The 21,925-nt window shown below is 39.5% G+C and overlaps 1 protein-coding gene across 2 annotated transcripts in view; it reads right to left on the bottom strand.

Moving 5' to 3' along the window:
• The window catches only part of LOC127634678 (guanine nucleotide-binding protein G(olf) subunit alpha-like), a 149,997-nt gene that overhangs the window by 33,242 nt on the left and 94,830 nt on the right, over positions 1-21,925 (bottom strand). For both annotated transcript variants that reach the window (XM_052114321.1, XM_052114322.1), the window contains exons 6-7: positions 1,324-1,378; positions 630-703 (exon numbers count right to left, since the gene is read on the bottom strand). In XM_052114321.1, coding sequence (XP_051970281.1) covers positions 630-703; positions 1,324-1,378 — 129 coding nt within the window. The remainder of the gene's footprint in view (positions 1-629; positions 704-1,323; positions 1,379-21,925) is intronic.

The following is a 21,925-nucleotide window of genomic DNA, read 5'->3' as shown; positions in this document are numbered from 1 at the left end:
AAAACGACTGTTATCAATAAGTCAAAACAACAGTGGAAGATATGTTACTTATCTGCTCATAAGACATATTTTCCGGATATATTTTTCTTCCTTTTGTTATTTATTTACTTTTTTTTTCACGTAATTACCAAAACAATGTTCCTCCGGTAGTAAAAATTGCAGTTTTGTGCTTCAACCACAAGAGGGCCAAAAGTTACATAGTGAAACGTTCATTCAACTTTATCAATTAGAAATTAAACAATTAGATTAACAATCAAAGTGTAAAATGTATTAAAAAATTCACATTATTATTTGGCATGTCTCCTATTTGCTTAATATAATGATCTTGTTATCAGCATGATTTTAGAATTTTGGAAAAAGTATCTTGTGTGTATCAATGGAAACAAGGAAACCTGACCATCTGTACAGTATTTAATATGGACAATGTCATAAATTTGCTTAATGTTGATTAGCAACCTAGCAATTGTGCACAATCACTAATATTTCTTCCTCATCTAATTTTGTATTTTTCTAAATACTAAAACTTTGTTTATTTTCAGACTTTCAATGTGGTCTCAGACTTTTGTACCCCACTGTAATCAATAAACTGATGGTTCATATCTATGTATAATATCATCAAGTTGACTTACTGAAAGTTGACTTTGTCTACTTGAAATCGAGTTTCAAAAATCCCTGAAGTCAAAACACGACACCTCAGCAAATCCTGAAAGAAATGGACAAACCCTTAAAACATTCATCATCATTATGAAAATACTGCATACACAGTTAAAAATATTAAACATACACTCACAAGCACTTTATTAGGAAAACCTGTACACCTAATTTTTCATAGGATTATCTAATCAGCCAATCACATCAACCATCAGAATGGGGAAAATATGTAATCTTGGTGATTTGGATCATGGCATCATTGTTTTGTACCAGATGGGCTGGTTTGAGTATTTCTGCTGATCTCCTGGGATTTTCACACACAACAGTCTCTAGAATTTACTCAGAATGGTGCCAAAAACAAAAAACATCCAGTGAGTGGCTGTTCTGTAGATGGAAATGCCTTATTGATGTGAGAGGTCAAGGGAGTAAGACCAGACTGGTTCAAGATGGCAGAATGGCTACAGTAACTCAGATAATTGCTCTGTACAATTGTAGTGAGCAGAACACATCAAACCTTGAGGCGGATGGGCTACAACAGCAGATGACCACATCAGGCACTTTATTAGGAGCATAGTGTTCCTAATAAAGTGCTATGTGTGTTCATAACACAGCTTCCAGTCAATAAACACAAACACACACTGGAGAGTAAAAGCAGTGCAACAGCGCCCTCACCTGGTCTGTTGGTGTGTAGTCACTATGTCCTACAGACTCGATTCTGTCCAGGAAACTGAAAAACAAGAAAGAAAAAATATGAATATTATACACTAGCCAATTGATATCTAATATGACTCAGAAATGCAGAAACATTTACCATGTTTCACGTACATAAATATTTCTGATTTCTTATGGAGTTTTGTGTTCCTTGCCACAGTCGCCTACAGCTTGCTCACTGGAGTTATTAATACAACTATTATTTAATTATTTTTAAACACGATTAAGAATCGTATTTGATCTAATTACACAATTCAGCAACTTTATAGACATTACAGTTTTATCGTCTGTTAATGCTGATCTTCTGTAAAGCTACTTTGAAACGATGTGTGTTGTGAAAGGCGCTATACAAATAAAATTGACTTGACTTGATTTCTAATACATATATATTCCTGGTGTGATTTTATTTTGTGCTGTTATATATCCTGTTCCCACTGCTCCTATTTTCTGAGTGCAATTTTCTGTAATTCTGGTCTGTTTTGACAGAAGACACTTGTAAGTTTGTTGCCCAAACAAATCAAAGCTCAAATTTATAGGAATTGACCTGAAAATTATTGTCATACTATATTTATAAAATGACACTGGCCTTAAAAGGAGCTCAAGCCACAAGTCTGATAATGTTATATTCCAAATCTGAGGATGATAACTTTTTTGAAGAAACAATTTGTCAGACCATACCATGTGTTTTTTTAGATTTACAAAAAGTTTAAAAAAGGAATGAAATCTACTCAAATGCACACAAAATTAAAGCCTATTCACCCTGTTTTTTAATATGCTGCTTCATTAATTTGTTTGTCTGCAGTTTGTAAGATATTAACACCTCAGACACATTGATGTGTCTATAATTATTATTCTTATGTCTAAAATAATATTTTTTTGTTTTTATTACATTCTTTTAACAAATTCCATAATAAAATACAATAAGAGATGGTAACAGGTGAATACTATGGCGATGGTTAGCATACTAGCATTAGCTTAGCTCCATCTTAGCAGCCTGTAAACAATACAAATTAAACATAACATTTATCTTACTTTCAAAAATCATCAAGCTTCTTTTACTGATCTCATATTATTAATAGAATATGCAGTGTATGGCAACAGCAGGATCAGTGACAGATGCAAAATTCTTCAAGTATACAGACATCAAGGTAAGTTAAGGTAGTTTATTTATATAGCACAATTAAAAACAATGGGTAGTTGACCAATGTCAAGTCAAGTGCTTTTATTGTCGTTCAACCATATACAATTAGTACAGTACACAGTGAAATGAGACAACGTTCCTCCAGGACCACAGTGCTACATAAAACAACATAGGACAAACACAGAACCACATGAGACTACACAGACTAAATAATATTTCTACATAAAGTGCTAACGTGTGCAAATAATTACGGGACAGTACAATAAATTACTAAAAGGAACAGGACAATAGACACAGTAAGAGACAGTGCAGCACCGACCAGTACACATATGTAATGAATTGTGCAAAAAGATGACATGTTGGGGCGGCTGTGGCTCAGTTGGTAGAGCGGGTCGGCCACTACTCGCAGGGTTGGTGGTTCAAAGCCCGGCCCATATGACTCCACATGCCGAAGTGTCCTTGGGCAAGACACTGAACCCCAAGTTGCTCCCAATGGCAGGCTAGCGCCTTGCATGGTAGCTCTACTGCCATTGGTGTATGAATGGGTGTATGAATGTGTATGTCAATGCTCAGTGGAGAGTGGTCACTATGTGCTCTCCTATAGTCAACAACCATTTGTTTTGTTTTGTCCACATTCAGAGACAGGTTGTTGGTTCTACACCAGTCCGTTAGCCGCTGCACCTCCTCTCTGTATGCTGACTCGTTGTTCTTGCTGATGAGACCCACCACGGTCATGTCATCGGTGAACTTGATGATGTGGTTCGAGCTTTGCATTGCTGCGCAGTCATGAGTCAGCAGTGGACAGAGCACACAGCCCTGGGGGGGCCCCAGTACTCTGAGTGAACTGACTGAGATCTCCCAGTCAGGAAGTCCAGGATCCAGTTGCAGAGGGAGGTGTCCAGGCCCAGTAGGTTCAGCTTTCCAATCAGGTGCTGAGGAATTATTGTGTTGAAGGCTGAGCTGAAGTCTATGAACAGCATTCGAACGTATGAGTCCTTTTTATCTAGGTGGGTGAGGGCCAGATGGAGGGTGGTGGCGATGGCTTGTAGGTCCAAGCATGGGTATTCCTCTCTATTTCGCTGTAGCCGGTGTGCAAAAGTCATTCACTATAGAAACAGCAATGTCTTCTGCCATTTTAAACAGTATGTATCCAATGTGGAAAAGTTAAGCACATGAGTTCTGTAATAAATCAGTCTGTTGTGTCTCTCAGCATGAGCCTTAATCCTGAAGTTGTCAGTTTAAAGCCATTTAAAGCTATATCCTAGCTTTGGTAATGTATTAGTAATACAAGTGATCACGGAACGCTGTTCTATGTAAACAATGACTAACGGATTCACTTTACATCACCAACTGGCTCATATTACACACAAAAATTATCTTTTGCCACCACCTGCTGGCTAACATATGTAATTTCAAAAATAAAGAAATTGGAAAATATACAAACCATTAGTACATTATTATACTTTCATTTCCATAGTTAATTCTTAAAGGTGCACTCGTTCATTTTTTGTTTATGTTGTGCTGGTCTTTATACTGACACTGAAAAATGTGGAAGAAGCATCACACTAAAAAGAAAGTGTCTGATAATTGAATGATTAAGTGATAACGTTAAAGTGAACATCTGATCATTTAAAACAAAAGCACTATTAATTTCTTTAGGTGTAAAACTTTTTTAAATGAAGAAAAAAGTTTACTGAGTTTAAATTTGCCAAACATTCTTTGAAGATAGAGAACTTGAGAAAAAAACAACAACTTAAAATTCTGTCATCTTTTATTCACCTTTATGTTATTCCAAAACTGTATGACTTTTTTTCTTCCATGGAACGAAAATGAGATGTTGGGAGGAATGAGTCATGATTTACTTTCATTTAATGTAATTATATTTTTTTTGTCTGAACATCTTTTGTGTTCCACAGAAGAAGAATTAAAGTCATCATTTGTAAACATGAGAGTGAGTAAATTATGACTGTATTTTTATGTTTGCAGTAGCAGTGTTGTCCTCTAGATGGTGCTTTAGCACAAAAAATATGAACCCTGCTGTACTGCCTTCTGACACTGACCTGACAGCTACATTTGCATCTCTTTTGCAATTGTAAAGGTTATGTGAGCTGTTAGGTACCATACACAGATATGAAAGAAACTTTGTTTTAAAAATGCCCATCTTGCGGTGTCATAATAATAAAAAAAATGTCACTGTAGTTTCATACAGTCGTTCTGTGTGTACAGTATCTGTCAGACAGCTCCATTAACAACTGTAATACTACATAAATAGGCTATATTCATACGTTAATACTGCACTCATATGTTAAAGCATGTTGTCAGTGTCTAGATGACCTGGTTGACTACAGCAGCGCAATAGAGTTGATGTGACCTTTAATTAAAGACTGCCCCCTTTCTACTGACAGGTAAGTGTGAATTGATATTTCCACCTTTTGAATGGTCGCTTTAAAGGAAGCAGCCTACATGCACACTGACATGTGCTAAATACATACAGGAAAAGACAAATACTTTAAAGGAATATATAGTATTTTTTTTTATATCTAACAGCCCATCAGGCTAGGGGTGTGAATCTTTGGATTGAAAGCAGACTGATTAGATTAATGATTCATAGGTATTTGATTCGATTCAATGTGATTTTTTGCAAATCCAGAATGATTCAATTTGATTTTACACAATGTAATTTGATTTGAATTGATTTATGATTTTCTGTATTTTTTCATTGCATTTACAGTATTCTTTAAATACGTCCCCTAATGTGTCTTAAGCAAGAAAAAGAAAGACAAATAGCTTACTATTGCTCATTGCATTAAAAGTAGCAGGCTACTTGGAGTGCAATGCGCCAATTTTGGGCCATATTACAGAAAACTTCCTATCTTAAATTTTAAATGATCAGTTACGTTAATAATTTTCACAAATTCATATTAAAGAAGCAAAACTTGATTTAGGATTCTAAACGTATCTTACAAAATTGTATCTCACTCTAGTTAGAAAACCGCTCCATTGAGTTTGATAATGAACTTGCAAGTCAGTTACCAAGCAACCAACAGCGCGTCAACGGCTACTGTGAATTAAACATTCGTTAGATTGAAATTAAGAAACAAAATCAATGTGCTTTTTATTTCAAGGCAGCAGAAATAAAAAAAATTGATAACTGCATTATCATATTTCGTGGGAATCTGTAATTATTTAATAGTCTTTTGCCATCAAGTGCAGCACATCATCTGACGTTGTTTTTCGTTCTGTTTCACAACTAAATGTCATTCTCTGACTGTGCTGTAGTTATGATACATAGTATTGTAATGGGACTGTAACCATTGGCTTTCAAATAAGTTTTCAGTAAGTACGTCAGTAGGGTTGTCTTAAAGTTAGGACACTTTTTAAAGATTTTTCTGAACTACTCTTTTTCTATCAGCTTGCATGGTAAGGTCTGCTTTGTCCATGAAACATAGAAGCTTGTTTAAATAAGGTAGGCATTAGCCAAAACTGGCTGGCACACATCGCTATCTTGGGGGTCATGAGAGTAAATAAATCCATACATACCTGGGCTAAGTCACAAGTTAAATAATCTTTGGGCTTTCCTGGCTCACATTACAAGTTAGGTCACTAACGTTTAAGGTATTCAGCTAAGCAGGCTGAGGCACACATGGAAATTTAGTTAATTAGCATTACGTAATTTGGCCTGCAGTCTAGGCACACATAGTTAGCTGGTTGCTTTGTTGGGGGATTGCTGTTATGTCTATTTGTGAAGAAGCATATAATACATGCATGTCTTGTGTTTTCTCTCATTGTGCAGCAGCAGCATGTCCACATGCTAACTCAGTATGCATGTGTATTTTCTAGCAGTAGCAAGTCTTCGTACTAGCAGCATCATAGCAGATCTAGTCCGCCAAGACAAATATACTATCAATATGGCATACCCACATTCTTATGCCAAATCTTTCCAAGAGTTGGCATGACTGAAATAAGCTTTATAGCTTTTACATTATAACATATTTTCTGCTGAGTACAGTGGGTGCTGCGATTAAAATAGGCAAGGCACTACACCCCCTGGAGTCGCAAGTTCAATTCCAGGGCGTGCTAAGTGACTCCAGACAGGTCTCCTAAGCAAACAAATTGGCCCGGTCCCTAGGGAGGGTAGAGTCACATGGGTTAACCTCCTCGTGGTCATTATAATGTGGTTCTCTCTTGGTGGGGCGCATGGTGAGTTGTGCGTGGATGCTACGGAGAATAGTGTGAAGCCTCCACATGCACTATGTATACGCTGTAATGCGCTCAACAACCAACGTGATAAAATGCATGGATTGACGGTCTCAAACGAGGAAGCAGCTTCTTCCTTTGCCACCTGAATTGAGGCAAGTCATTACGCTACCACGAGGACTTAGAGCGCATTGGGAATTGGGCATGCCAAATTGGGGAGAAAAAGGGGAAAAATATATATTTTTTTAATTGGCTAGGTGCCCTTTTCTCTCCTCTCACTGCGGCTTTAGGGACACACCACCATGCGGCTCATGCGCCCTGTGTAAAGATTGTAACCTGAAGTTTGTGTAAAACAAATCCTATCAAAAGGGTAGCTCCAATCCTGGCAACCTCCCTTGGTGTTGTTGTTGTTGCTACTATTGTATAACGCAAGCAAACAATGTTAGAAGAAAAATGGTCGATACGTTGTGTGTGCAAATGCAAGATAGGGAAAAGTCTATGTGTGCTCCATTCAATATAGTTCTCATCTAGAGAGTTCAAGGTGGAAGTACCAGGACTGTATGTGGGAAAGGGGCTACTTTTTTCTTCCTCAACAGTCAGTTTATGTAAGTAGAGACATGGCAGTTTCACATCTGACAGCTCGACTAAACACTTACGCATGGCTGTGGAAGCTAAAAGTAGCTGTAGTACTGCTGTTTAACACACACACACAAACCTGCACTTTATATAAGTAACTTTGCGACATGTTCACTAGTGTATTGCAGCGTCTACATCTAAAATAGATACATGTTTATTAGTGTGTGCTTAAGTGGCTGGGTATTTCTGTTCAGCTCTGAGTACACACACACACACACACACACACACACACACACACACAAAACACACTAATAATAGCTCTGAGATTTTGGCAGCAATGTAGATGATCCCAGTATTGCAGACTTGGATAGATGCAGGGTTCAATGCTAACAATTTTGTGCCCCCAAGCTAACATTTCCAGGTGCATAGTCAAAAGTTTTGGCACACAGTCAAAAGAAAAAAATTTAATAAAAAAGAAAGAAAAATGTATTATTACTGTGTCACAACACAACATATGCATAAGCGGTTGCTAAAAACCAAGTACTACAGAAATCAAAAAGATAATATATTGGTGTTATGTTTATTCTGTTGGTTCTGTTTTTCGTGTCTTTTATTTTGAAAATCTAGTTTCCCTTGTCATGTGATTTCATGTTTCCCTCCATATTCATGTGTCTTGTTTTCATTGGTGTTTTGTTTAATTATGTTGTTTAGAGTTCTGTTTGTTCATTAGTTTATGTTCCCCCATGTCAGAGTATTTATAACCCTTATGTTTGCCTTTGTCTTTGCCGAGTATTGTTAACGTAACACTGTTGTTTCGTTCAAGTCATAGTCAAGTCATTGCCAAGTTTAGTCAAGTCAAGTTTATGTTCATTGTTCATGTTAAAGTTTTGTTTAGTTCACGTTTTATGTTAGGGTTACTTGATATCACGTTTGGAAAAATAAACTGCACTTGGGATCTACACTTCATGTCATCGTCTTTGTCCTTGACAGAAATGTTACAGAATACTCGACCTAACAATGGACCCAGCAGTTTGGCTTCTGAAACTCTGTCAGGTTAATCGTTCCCTGGAGAACTATGTGATGGACTTCTGCTCTATGATATATAGATGGACTTCTGCCTTTATATATAGGATGAATCTATCTCATCCATGATGCTTGGCGGTCGCAGTCCCCTCAATCTGGCCAAATATTTCGCCTCGCCCTGCAGATCAGTGGTTCCACGTTCACTGTGGGGGAGGTGGACACTGAGCCAGAGTTCCTCAACATGCAGAGTTTCACATCATGGCCGCCAAGCTAGAGTTTCACGTCATGGCCGCCAAGCCAGAGTTTCACGTCATTGCCACCAAGCCAGAGTTTCAAGTCATGGCCACCAAGACAGCATCCCAAGTCATTGCCAATGAGCCCATGCCTGCCATGGACAACGCTCATGTCTGCCACAGCTAATGGGCCAACGTTGCAAGCCTCGTCTGTCCCAGAGCCTGCATTGCCAACTTTGGCCTCACGGAGGAAGAGGAGAAGGGATTTCATCTCTGAGTCTCAGCCTGTGATAATGACCACAGAGGTCGTTCCGGAGAATCGGTCCATGCCATCGACCACAGAGGTCACTCCCGAGACTCTATTTAATTTCACGACCACAGAGGTCGTTTCCATTCTCTGCCCATGTTCATGACCACAGAGGTCGTTTCCGAGTCTCAGTCCTTACCCCTGGCCACAGAGGTCATTCCAGAGTCTCTGTCTACACCAGAGCCCACTGCAGGCATTGTCACCGCCACGCCAGTGTCAGCGCCATACCATGTCACAGCCAAGCCCCAGACTGCTCCAACTATGTCATTAGCAAGCCTCTGCTTGGTCCAGGCTAGCCTCAGCTCCACAGTCCAGGCCAGCCTCCAGCACCACCTTGGTCCTCCCTACCATCGGCTCCACCCTGGCCCTTTGAGTCTTCAGCTACTCTATGGGTTTCCAGTTCTCCACAGCTCCGCCCCTCGAATCTCTCACAGCTCCAACTTCCATGGCTTCTTCCATCGAGACTCTCATGGCTCCACCCCCCATGGGCACCTCACTGGTCCCTTGCCCCCCCCCCCCCCATCTCAGCTCCCTATAGAACTCTGGACTTATGCCATGTTTTATGTGTTTTTGTTCATGTATTGGGGTGTCGGGAGCCGCCCTTTAGAGGGGGGATATGTCATGTTTGTTCTGTTGGTTCCTGTTTTTTGTGTCTTTTATTTTGAGAATCTAGTTTCCCTTTTCATGAGATTTCATGTTTTTCTCCATATTCATGTGTCTTTTTTTATTGGTTTATTGTTTAATTATCTTGTTTAGAGTTCTATTTGTTCAATGGTTTATGTTCCCCATGTCAGAGTATTTAATGACCTTATGTTTGTCTCTGTCTTTGTTGATGTTAATGTAATACTGTTGTTTCGGGCCTGGACTGTGGAGCAGAGGCGGGCCTGAACCAAGCAGAGGCTTGCTAATGACATAGTTGGAGCAGTCTGGGGCTTGGCTGTGACATGGTATGGCACTTGAGCACATACGCACTATGCAGAAACATATTAACGCCACTTATGCTTTAACATAAACACATAAAAGTCATGTTCTCAGACAGCGATGAAGTGATTTCTCTTACAGCCTATTAATCCCTTAAATGATTTATTAGTGTTTACGTTTCAAAACATAGTTCCCTTAACAAAAAGCTTCACTATGATGCTGCGCTGCTAAGCGCTATGGGGAACAATCCTAGTTGTGACCGAGCTGAAATAATGTGTGTAACACGTCAAAGAACATTGACCGGAATTTATAGCCTCGGCTGATGTAATCATTAGATGCACCTGCGGCCAGGCTATAAATGGATACGTCACCAGGTGTCGTCAGAAACTCTTTTTTCAGAGCGATTCTGTTTCTGTGTGTTTTACAAACCCTGTCAAAACTTTCTTTCCTCTGTTAGGAGTTAGAATTGGTTAGGCAGTGTGCAGTGAATATTTTTCTCTTCTCTCTTCTGTTTAGAAAATATTATATATATATATATATATATATATATATATAAAAAAAAAAAAAAGAGAGAATGACTGAAAGCCGCAAACGATGCATCAGTTTTTGCTGTTTGTTTGGGGGTAAGAGCACGCTGCTCTCGCGTTGCAGCAGGGCGGGTGCGAGCACTGCGATTTGCTTTAACAGGCAAAGTGCTTCGCGCTCGCCTCGCTTGCTTCCGGGAGTCAGCACTCAGAGAAAAAAAAAAAAGATCGTTCGTGGGGCTCTTGCATGGATTTGGCTGAGGAGCAAGAGACGGGTTGATCCCTTTCTCTTGCTCTCTCCCTGAACCCAGCTGGTCCTTCACATGATCTCGAAGCGCGTTCCGACGCTTCTTCGGATCATGAGGAGGATCGCGATTCTCTTCCCTCCTCCGAGCTTTCCGTACGCGATAAAAAATCTACAGAGGAATTGCTTGATGTTGTTACTCATGCAGTTGCCAGATTGGACTGGCCACGCGAAAAAGAGACCCCCAAACCCTCCAAATTAGGGGATAGACATTATCTTCCAGTCTAAGAAAGGGAACGCCTTCTTTGATAACCTCCATGAAGAGCTTTATTGCTCATGGAGGAACCCCTAAAAAAAATAAAAAAAATAATAAATATATATAGATTTTCTTCACATACCCTCGACGTCATTATATTCGACTATCGTGGGTGCTGAGGCACGGGGGTATTCAGTGATGCCGCTGGTCGGAGAGACGCTTGTGTGCTATCTCTCGCTGGTCTCGGCATCGTCACTTAAGAAGCCCTCTCTCCCCTCAAAGCCTTGTAGGACAACATCCACTTTAGTGGGAAGGGCTTATCAAGCAGCAGGTCAGGCTGGTGCTGCTCTGCACACTATGCTGTTTTACAGGCATACCAGGCTGACCTCCTGGACGACCTGAGTGTGGGTTCTGCGCTTGACGAGCAAGCCTTTGGGGACAGTCTCGCCGCCCTCGCCAGCCCCGAAGCAAGACCTCAGGACTATAATTTCTAGTAAGAGAAAACCCTGACGGTCTTGTGCCTAGATTAGGGGGTAGCTCCCCTCGGGACAGGGCGCGTGCTTCACTTCACCCCTCCCGGTACCCCCTCGAAGCCCCTCCATTCCTGCCACCTCTTGGTGTTACGGGTTGCAGAGGCTTCCGTCAAAATTGGGTGTTTTCGCTGTTCCTGCATTTTATTCAGGACGCGAAACACTCGACAACCCCTCAACAGGAAGTGTTAAAATATAATACCCATCTCAGAGATCCTGGCAGCGTGGAAAATTCTGCCAGATATATTCTTATCTGTGGGTCATATAAGGGCGTCAGAATTTAATTCACTCGCCGCTTTTCCGTGTTTCAACTGCGTGTTCTCACTACCGTAAACCGGATTTCTTTTTTATGTAAAAAAAAAAAAAAAACCTCAATCTCCTGGTTAAAGGGGCCATGGTATGTGTTCCCTTTCCAGAGAGAGAGTTAGGTTATTACACTAAATACTTCCCGTTTCCCATGGAGGGTGAGGGGTGGCGTCTGGCTTAGATCTTAAAGCTTGAACTGCCTGTGGGTGTTCAAGTCCAAGATGATGCCTGTCAAGACGGTTGTGTCTCAAGCCCTACAACTCGTTTGGCTGGTCACCCTCGATCTTATGACGCACTTCTATACTTCATTTAGGAAACATGGAAAGTCCCTGAGGTTCGCTTCCAGGGCGAAGTCTTCCAGTGTCAGGTTCTTTCACTCGGCCTAGCCCTTTTTACCCGCACATTCACAATGCATAATGCAGTGCTGGCTCCTTGCGACTCCAGAGCATCTGCATTCTGAATTATGTAGATGACTGGCTGATCCTAGCGCAGTTCCAGGAACTGTCAGTTCAGCACAGGGATATCGGCTTAGCTCATCTGTTTCTCTGGGGTTGAGGCTCAACGCCAAGAAAAGAGTCCTCTCTCCCACTCAGAACACTGTCTATCGGGGCATCGTATGGATTTCAATCACAATGCGGGCACAACTGTCTCCCGCTAGGATTGAGTCCATTCAGATCACCCTGAGCAAAGTCAGGCTAGGTCAAGGTTGCACTGTTATCAGTATCAACGATTTCCAGGTCTCAGGGTGACCGCGTCCACGGTGATCCCTCTGGACCTTCTGCTCATGAGACCGTTTTTGTTGTGGCCCAAAGCCAGGGGATTTCTTCCAAGGGCCAAAACCCCTAGGCTAATAAGGGTTACGCGCCTCAGGCTTCGTTCCCTTTCTATGTGGTTCAGACCCCGGTTTTCTGCTTTGGGTCCCACTCTAGGTGCGTCTTGTTGTCACAGGCTGCTAACGACAGACACCTCCCTGACGGGCGGGGTAGCGGCCTTAAGTGGTCGTCCAGCTTAAGGGGATAGGAGGGTCGTCAGCTCGGTTGTCACAGTCACTGTCTCGGGTTGATGGCTGTATTTCTGGCCCTGAAATACCTCCTCCTGAGGCTGCCATGTCTTGGTGCGGGTGGACAATACAGCGGTAGCCTCTTACATAAATCATCAAGGAGACGCACGTTTTTGTCAGCAGTATTTCTGACGCGTCGGATTCTCCTTATGGCCCAGGGCAAGCTCCTGTCACTCAGGTCAGTTATATCCCTGGATGCCCGTATGTGGGAGCAGATTTACTGTCCAGACAGAAAATACCAACGGGGGAGTTAAGAACTCCACCCTAAGGTAGTAGTTGCCCAGAGTTCGCCAGCAAGGGTTTTTGCCTCTTACTGATAGCACTGCGGTGGCCGAACAGGGCTTGGTTCTTGGAGCAAATTTCTTCCCTCAACGGCTCGCCTACATACATGACCCAGAATGCATCTGTCTGCGTTTCTTTCCCCGGTTTCTCTGCTCCCGGGAGTCTTGGCAATGTTCACCAGAAAGGGACTTGCCTCCTATTAATGACGCTGCGCTGGCTGAACAGGATATGTTCGACGGATCGCCTTGGGCGATTCCGAACAGGGAGGACCTTCTCATCCTTGGCCCGAACTGTGAAACCTTTCATGTCTGGCCCCTAAGGGTACCAAATGAGGTTCACAGGGTTTTCTCTTGAGGTTATCGAGACAATTTCAAGTGCTAGGGCTCCCTCCACTTGGAACTGATCTGGGTAGATTTTACAGGGCAGAAGAGGACCTCTTCACCTCTGTTGATAGCGCAATGTCTCCTCTACTTCTCCCCGAGTCACCCAGTCGGGGGGGGCTGATCGTAGTAACGCATACATAGCACAAATGCGCCTGCATGCGTTTCCTTCTACTAAAGTTCATATTACAGAACTAGCTAACTGCCAGTTTGCTTCAGTTCTGGATTTTCTGTAGAAAGAACTGTCAGCGGGCACTTGCCTTGCCACTGCCAGGTTCTATGTGGCCACTGCGGTTTGCCATGGCTTTGTGGGCGGGGTGCCCTCAAAGAGGCATCCTCATTATTGCCCGGGCCTACGAGGCGCGCGGTCAAGCTTCGCCAGTAGGTTGTAGGGCGCACTCTACCAGAGGGCTCTCCTCCTCTAAAACCTTGGCTAGAGGTCTCCCTCTGCAGCAAGTTTGTGATGCGGCAGGTTGTCCTCTCCGCACACATTCATTCGATTTTTATAGTTTGGATGTTCTGCCACTCCGGGCTCTTATGCCCTTGAGTCGACAACTCAGCTCATGCCTGAACAAGTTTGTGATGCGGCAGGCTGGTCCTCTCCGCTCACATTCATCAGTTTTTATGAAAAGTTTGTGTTGCGATAGGGTTCTCTTCGCATACATTCATCGAACTTTATGGGTTAGATGCTTTGCTACTCCGGACTCTTATGTCCTTGAGTCGACATCTCAGCCCATGCCTAAAAAAGTTTTTATGCGGCAGGTTGTCCTCTCCGCACACATTCATTGGACTTTTATAGTTTGGATGGTTCCCCATAGCGCTTAGCAGCGCAGCATCATAGTGAAGCTTTTTGTAAAGGGAACGTATCGGGTTACATGTGTAACCCTTGTTCCCTGAAAAAAGCGGAACGAGATGCTGCGCTTCTTTGCCGCACTGGGACATCCCAGGACTGCTCTTCAAAAAGAAGTATCTGACGACACCTGGTGACGTATCCATTTATAGCCTGGCCGCAGGTGCATCTAATGATTACATCAGCCGAGGCTATAAATTCCGGTCAATGTTCATTGACGTGTTACACACATTATTTCAGCTCGGTCACAACTAGGATTGTTCCCCATAGCGCTTAGCAGCGCAGCATCTCGTTCCGCTTTTTTCAGGGAACATGGGTTACACATGTAATCCGAGATGCTTTCTGCAAAACCGGCAGAATAAATTGTTTTATTAATTGCATGTAAACGTGGTCAAAGTCTTGATAGAATGAAAGATATATATGGAATGAAAGATATAGACGCCTCAGCAATGTCAAATGATGTCCACACAGCAAACTAATAAGGAACTATGCTTCTAACCACAGGTAAAGAGTTGTAGTTCCAACTACACAAATTTGCGATGTTGTTTATGAATGTTCATTGGAACTACGATTTCAGGAAACACCAAATCATAGAATTATATTGGTAATGATGTAATTTGCAACCATAGAAGGCTAACAATGCTTTTGGGAATCGCACCTCAGGTTGCTCTGTCTATTTTCATAAAAAATAATTGGTTCATAAGAGTAATTTGTTTGAGAACCAGATTACACTGGGCGTGCTGGATGTTGTTTGGAAGTTGTTTTTAACTGTAGTGAAGGAGCCTTTTACCCCACACTTGGGCCCCCAAGGGGGGTTAAAGTGGTATTGTGTACTTAATGGTATTGTGTATTGTGATTAATCGTTAAAAGAACGTGATCTCGATTCAGACACTCAGGCAATCGAATTTCTAAATGACAACGATTCTGTAATGTATATTAATGTTCAAGTTGCATGCATTTGTAAGGCAGTCAAATTTGGCTCCTAAACGGAAACACTAAGGTGCCAAACAGCTGTTTTTAGTTACCAAATCACAGAAATGCTCGATTTAGATTGATGTTCAGAAACAAGATAGACATCCAAACAAAAGGAAGACAGCTGATAACCCATTAATCTGAGGTTTAATAAACAGTATATATAGTTGAGAAGATAAATTTGCCTAGGGGTGGGCGATATGGAAAAAATATCATATCACGATTTTTTCAGGAAAAATCACGATTCACGATTTTATCACGATTCTATTTCATGTTGCTTTTTAAGGCTATTTAGCAAATTACTGAGCCGCAACACAGGAAAAATTATATCCTCATTTTAAAAAACAGCCCTACAAGGTAACAAAACATAAAAGGGAAAAAAAATGACAGACTATGTCAAAGTACGTTTTCGAACATATTTTAATCAAGTGTATATTTAATGGAAGTGCAATTGTGCAAAGTAAGAACATTCAACAGGACTTGCATTACAATAAAAGACTTCTCATCACAAAATGAACATTGTTTTAAAAGAAATCTAACATTGGCAACAGCTGTAACAGACCCTGAGCAAAACCCATGTCAGCATTTTTTTCTATTTCTATTTTTTTGAGGTAGCATCTAGCATGAAAAATATAGATAAATAAACAGATGCAGCAAAAACAAATGTAAGCTTATTTTAAAAAGGTTAAATAAAAATGTTTAAATAAAAAAATATGAACTAATTAAAGGCTCTCACCATGTTAGCCCCACTGTCATGCAGGTCATGTTCGCTTCTTTCAGTCCCCAACATTCAAGCGCTTCCCTAAGGCCTTGTCCTATGAGCTCTCCCATGTGGTCTTGCGGGAAGTATGTTGTTTCTAGACATGCACTGCACAACTTCCAGTCATCAATGAAATGAATTGTCAGACTTAAATAGGGTTCTGAAGTGCGGCTAGACCATAAGTCAGCTGTTGTGGCAAAAAAATTAACGTTTTGAACTTTGTGTTCCATCTTGTTGCGGCATTCGGAATACAGCCGTGGAATGGCCGTCACAGAAAAATATTTGCGGCTGGGAATCTCGGAACGCGGATCAACGACTTTGAGCAGTATTTTGAAACCCTCGTTTTCCACAGTTTTTATGGGGATCATATCCTTGGCCAGGTAAAATGTCACTGCATCAGTTACATCTTTCCAGCGCTTACTTGTCCTGTCATACGGAGTTCCCTTCTCAAATACCTCCTTCGTTAGAGTTGTTTGTTTAAGCCTTGTAACGTTAGCCTCTGGCTGCTCCGTGGATGTACCTGATGCACTCGCGACGGGTCCCCTCACAATTTGACTATCAGCATATTCTTTAGGGTGTTTTCTTTTGAGGTGGTTAAAAAGATTTGTTGTGTTACCATCCGACGTGCGAATCTTATCATTGCAACATTTGCAAATAACTGTCGTTTGCGCCGTGTCTGTTATGGAAAATCCAAACCATTTCCATATTACTGATGTTGAATTTTTTTTTAGGAATCAACTCCTCTGTGTTTTCATCCATCGTCCCTGCGTTGCTAAATCTCACGAGCAAGTTTATGATCCTGTTAAACACGCCGACATCTAGCGCACCTCGCATCGCATGTTGTTAAGTAGTTGAAAAGCCATAGAACTGCATCTGATAGAACGTGCACTGTAGCACGATACAACGATATTTCCGAAAAAGTGAATCGTGGAGACATTTTAATCGTTCACGATCAAATATCGTCATATCGCACACCCCTAAGTTTGCCTTCCCTTTTGTCTCATAAATGTTCACACCCCTTTCATAATTTATATAAATATAAAATGTATTTAGTAAAGCTCTTCAGAATCTACATTACAGATATTTATATAAAGTATAAAATGCATATAGTAGTGTGTTGTCTTCTTGAGCATCAATGAATGTATGCACCTTGTGTAATAGTTGTGTAGAAGTCCCACAATAGACCTTTTTCACACTGGGTTTTGTTGCGTGGATGTAAACGTTTGCAGGGTAAACTTTGACAGCAGTGAATGGTAGCGAATGGGATATAACAGCAAATATTATTTTCACAAAAAATCCACTATTTCATTTGAATCACTTTCCTGAAGAAGAAAAAAATAGAGAGCAGTGGATTAAAACAGTCAGATGGCAGAAGATGCCAAATTTACTGTCACTCTCTCAACAGCTGAAATCGAAACCCCCTCACAGCTCTGGTAATTAATTTTTTAAACTAATTCCAGGGTAATATAACAGTAAGCATAATGTTATAAACGTACACTAAATAAAAAAAATTATATAAAAAAATTTGCTAGATTTACGCTGCTAAATAAGCGGAAACGCATCATCATAATCTTTTTTTTTATTGTTTTAAATATTGCCTTAGTCCAGAAGAATAATTACCAGAAGAAAAAAAAGTAGTACACAATACAGGACTTACATGTACAATACACATTGTGAGGACACCGACGGCTGATTCGCTGAGAAAGTGAATCTGATTCAAACTGCTAAACTGAGCTCCTGAATTCAAATGCCTCTTTTTGGGTGATTCATGAAAAAGATCCGGTTCAAAAGAGTCTTTTGTTCTCGACTCTCTCGCGCTTTGTTTGTTGTTGCATGCGGTGCAGCGAGCTCGTCACCACAACAAAACGGGTGAAAAGCAACATGAGACACACTGGTGCATGCTCTAAAAAGATGATATCTGATGAAACCGCATATGAAAGCACGGACTGTCGCCAATGGCTACTTGATTTTAAATGTTTGTCGCAATCAATTATTTTTGGTTGCATTTGCGACCATTTTAGTTGCAGTCTGGAGCCCTAAAAATAGTTATTTCTTCTAATGCTATAACGCACTGCCAAATAGATTAAATTGTGCATGTTACCTCAAAATGTTCTTTTGTGCATTAACATAAGTTTTGTTAAGTTTAAAAATTGTGCTCACAAGATATGGGTCAATTAGTTATAACAGGCCACATGCAAAAACTAATATCTTCTGAACGATTTGACATATCAAAATTCTTTTGATAACAGTTTGTCAGAAATGCCTGTGGATAAGGTTTACAATGTTTCATGTGAATCGGACAAACATCCTAGGACGTCCTTTTGGTTCTGATCGGGACAAAGGCCTTGGACGAGTTTTTATAAAAAAATGTAAAACATTCCAAAATAGCAGGAAAACAAAGGGGCGGAGTCAACAACAGCTGGATTTTATCATGGAATCACAAGAAAAAATTTTTTTTCTAGCTCTTACAGTTTGAGTTATGGCCCAATATTTTATTTTTTTGTTTTCTTCACTATAGTACCACCTAGGCCGATTGAGCTGATTCAATGCGTGGGGCGAGCCAGCTGGAGAACTACCATCACTAACATTTTTAAGTCTCTAGGCCTCACAGTATGGTCTGCATGATCAGTTTTAGGGCAGAATAATAATAATAATAATAATAATAATAATAATAATAACAAATATAGCTGCAAGCAGCAATTATTGGGTCCAAGCACAAGAATGGCAAAAATGAGAGAACATTTTATTTTTGTGAAGATTTTAGGCAAACTGCTTCAAAAGCAATGAATAGAATAACTTTTAATGTAATATACATTGTTCTTGACATGAGTCAAGGAGTCATCAATGAAAATAGATGAACAATAAAACTTTGTTTTATTTTTATTTAACTGATTTCACTTGTACAATAATCTCCCAATTGTCTTCTTTAAAAAGAGACCAAAATTAGGTCTTTCAAAGTTGAAAATGTAATTTTCTGGTAAATGCTAAAAAAGGGGAGGGACAATTAAGGGGATAGTATATGAACATTTGTTCTTTTGAAGTCAGAGATGACTGAGAGTAAAGAAATGCATTGCAGTGAATCAGATGTTCATTAACTGTTCTGGGCTGCATTTTTAGTGTAAGTTGATTGTAGGTACTATAGGCACCAATGGTCTTTACGAGCAACTTGAGCTAACAATGCTTTTGGGAATTTGGAGTAGAGGTACATGTATTTTTGGTGTTGTTACATTCAGTTTAGACTGCAAGCTCACACAAACTTTTGATTAGCATGGTCTGAAGATGATCTGAGCATAATTTCGTGAAAATTTGATTAGCGCTTTGGGAGGAGTTCGAAAACGTATGTTTTCAATTAAATTAATAATGGCCGACAGAACGATTGGCCGACCATGAGAAATGTGGTATTGTTCAACTCGGCTTGATCCAAGGAATCTATCAAGACCAGTGTCATAACAATAGGCTAAAATTATCGGACTGGTATTGTCACAGAATGTGATGTTTTGGACATGAACGCAGAATTTTTTTTTTTTGGTTGCCATGATTTAACTATTATCAGAATGAAAGTGTTGTCATTATGTTGCGTTACATGAAACTTGAATGTGGGATATTTCTACTTGATTTCTTTGATGTTTGATCATAAAGGCATTTCATTGATGATGGTCATACTATTATATAATATAGCCCCAAGCTGCAATCATCGGGGGCTATGCATGCCTTATTCACAATAGTGCCATATTTGGTTTTGAAAATGAGAGGTGAGGGACAAACTAACATTTTCTTCAATGGGTTGTGCTGTATTTTGATCATTTTGTGGACAAAACTTTGAAAAAAAAAATATTATAAAAACAAATAACATTTAAAATAAATAAATAAATCAGTAGACAACATACTACACACAGCACATGTTGTGAATATTAGATGTGATCTAAGACCTTTATAGGCCATAAGAGATCCAATCATTTTCACTTATATGCACTTTTATATTTTATATAAAATTATACATAGTAGCCTAATAAAAGGCATTATTTACCTTCAAATATTTTTACTTAAACATTTGTTTGCCAATGAACAAGGCTCACAACTTAATTTTTGGAACCCAGTAGAACATTGCATTATGCTAAAATATTACTGTGGGACCTTGTATGGTAGTATTTCATCATAAAAAGTGATAAACACTAACCTCTTTAAAGCACAATAAAATAAATAACAGAAAATAAATATTAGTTCTCTATCAAAACACTCAATACTACTAAATTAAATAATAATAACAATATTAAATTACTTTTATATGTTAAAGCATTGTTAATAATTTTTATTTAATAGTATTACATTATTAATTAGAATGAATTTAACCGACTTTTCAGTTTTATTTGAACTATAACTAGAGGTTGCTGGTCCATAAAATATCTTCTGTGAGAGTGCAGCAGACAGCACACGTACATCTCTGAGATGTCTGTTTTAGATATTTTCATCTGGAAAGCATCACAATCTAATTAACATCTTAAAACGATCAGATTTACAAACATTCTAAATCATAAACGTATCAAAGACATTTGCTTAATGTCTTACTGACATCCAAGACACACTTATTGACCTACGTCTTATAGATGTATTGCAGATGAGCAAACAATGTAAAAAATATGTCTTCCAGATGTAAACACACACATCAAATGGGGTCTGGGTGATGTATGTGTGCTATCTGGTCAAATTCTCCTATCTTCATTTTCCCAAATTTAAGGTCAGAAAAAGTCTTAAATATCTTAAATGATACAACAACAGTCTTAATTATCATTTTAAGAGATTTTAAATTTGGAGGCAGAAAGACATGTGACCTAATATCAAACTTGAAAAGAATATGAGTGAATTCAATAAATGCATGCGCTGCTTCCTTCAGAGAGAAAACGCGGCATTGTTGTATTTTCTCTAATCACGCGGGGGCTTGTGAGTTTTCCAGCTGTTGCAGAGCAGTTCGCAATCATTTGGCCATATCAGAAATTTATGACAAGCAATCACTAATGATCAACTCTTGATGATGATAATGTAGTGTTGATGATCATAACAATGTTTACTTTTAATAGTTTATATTGTAATATGCTGTAGATCATTGAAGGAGTGCACATTTTATTTCCCTTATCTGTTTGAATGAGCGTCTGGAAGCAGTGAAGCGCAAACATTTCAAAATAAGAGTCCTGGTGTATTTTAGCACTATAAATCAAATCTTTTTTTATACCTAGTTATTGGTATTTTGGTTACACCATAAACTGTATCTGGAATTTAATTCAATTTAGACTATTTTAGCCTCTGTCTGGCCCTCCCCATCATAGGAGGGAAAGACGAAGAACATTCATAATATAGGCTACTAATTTTTAAAACTATTTGCAGATTAATTGCTTTTCTTTCAACACATTATCGTACAAATAAATTCCAATATTTATCGACCTCTAATTTGTATTTATTTATATGATGGTTCATTATACCATTTTAATGTGATATAAATGTGGAAAACATGCTTGAGTGATTTAAACTTGCATATATCCTACACCGTTTTAATGATAAGCAATGTGTGTCCCTGCCTATATAAGTAAGAGCCTGTGATACATTATTTATTTTGATATTGTGTGGATTTGTTTTTGGATATGGATACAGTATAAATGTTTTTTGATCAGGTCTTGGAAAAAGGTCATACATTTTATTTTAAAAACTCATATGCGCTGGTCCATCTGTTTACTCTGGAAGTATAAGTATCACATGCTTGAAATTTGTCTGATGAGACATCAGGTGTGTGCAATCATGCAGGCAAGTGAGAGATCCTCAATAAACAACAGCCAATGAAATAGAGAGCAGTGAAAGTGAGGAGTGAAAGACATTGGGAACTATTACTCAAATCATGTTAAATCAAAAGAATTGTATTGTTAATATCTTTGGAACAATTTTATGTATCAAAATTCTTTTGATACATTTTTGTCAGGGGGTGACGCCTATTGTGTAGATGCTGTATATTAAA

This window comes from Xyrauchen texanus, chromosome 41 (genome assembly GCF_025860055.1).
Source record: "Xyrauchen texanus isolate HMW12.3.18 chromosome 41, RBS_HiC_50CHRs, whole genome shotgun sequence".
In the NCBI taxonomy this organism is placed as follows: Eukaryota; Metazoa; Chordata; class Actinopteri; order Cypriniformes; family Catostomidae; genus Xyrauchen; species Xyrauchen texanus.
Note: the sequence above shows the minus strand (reverse complement) of the source record. Positions and strands in the feature narration are given on the sequence as shown.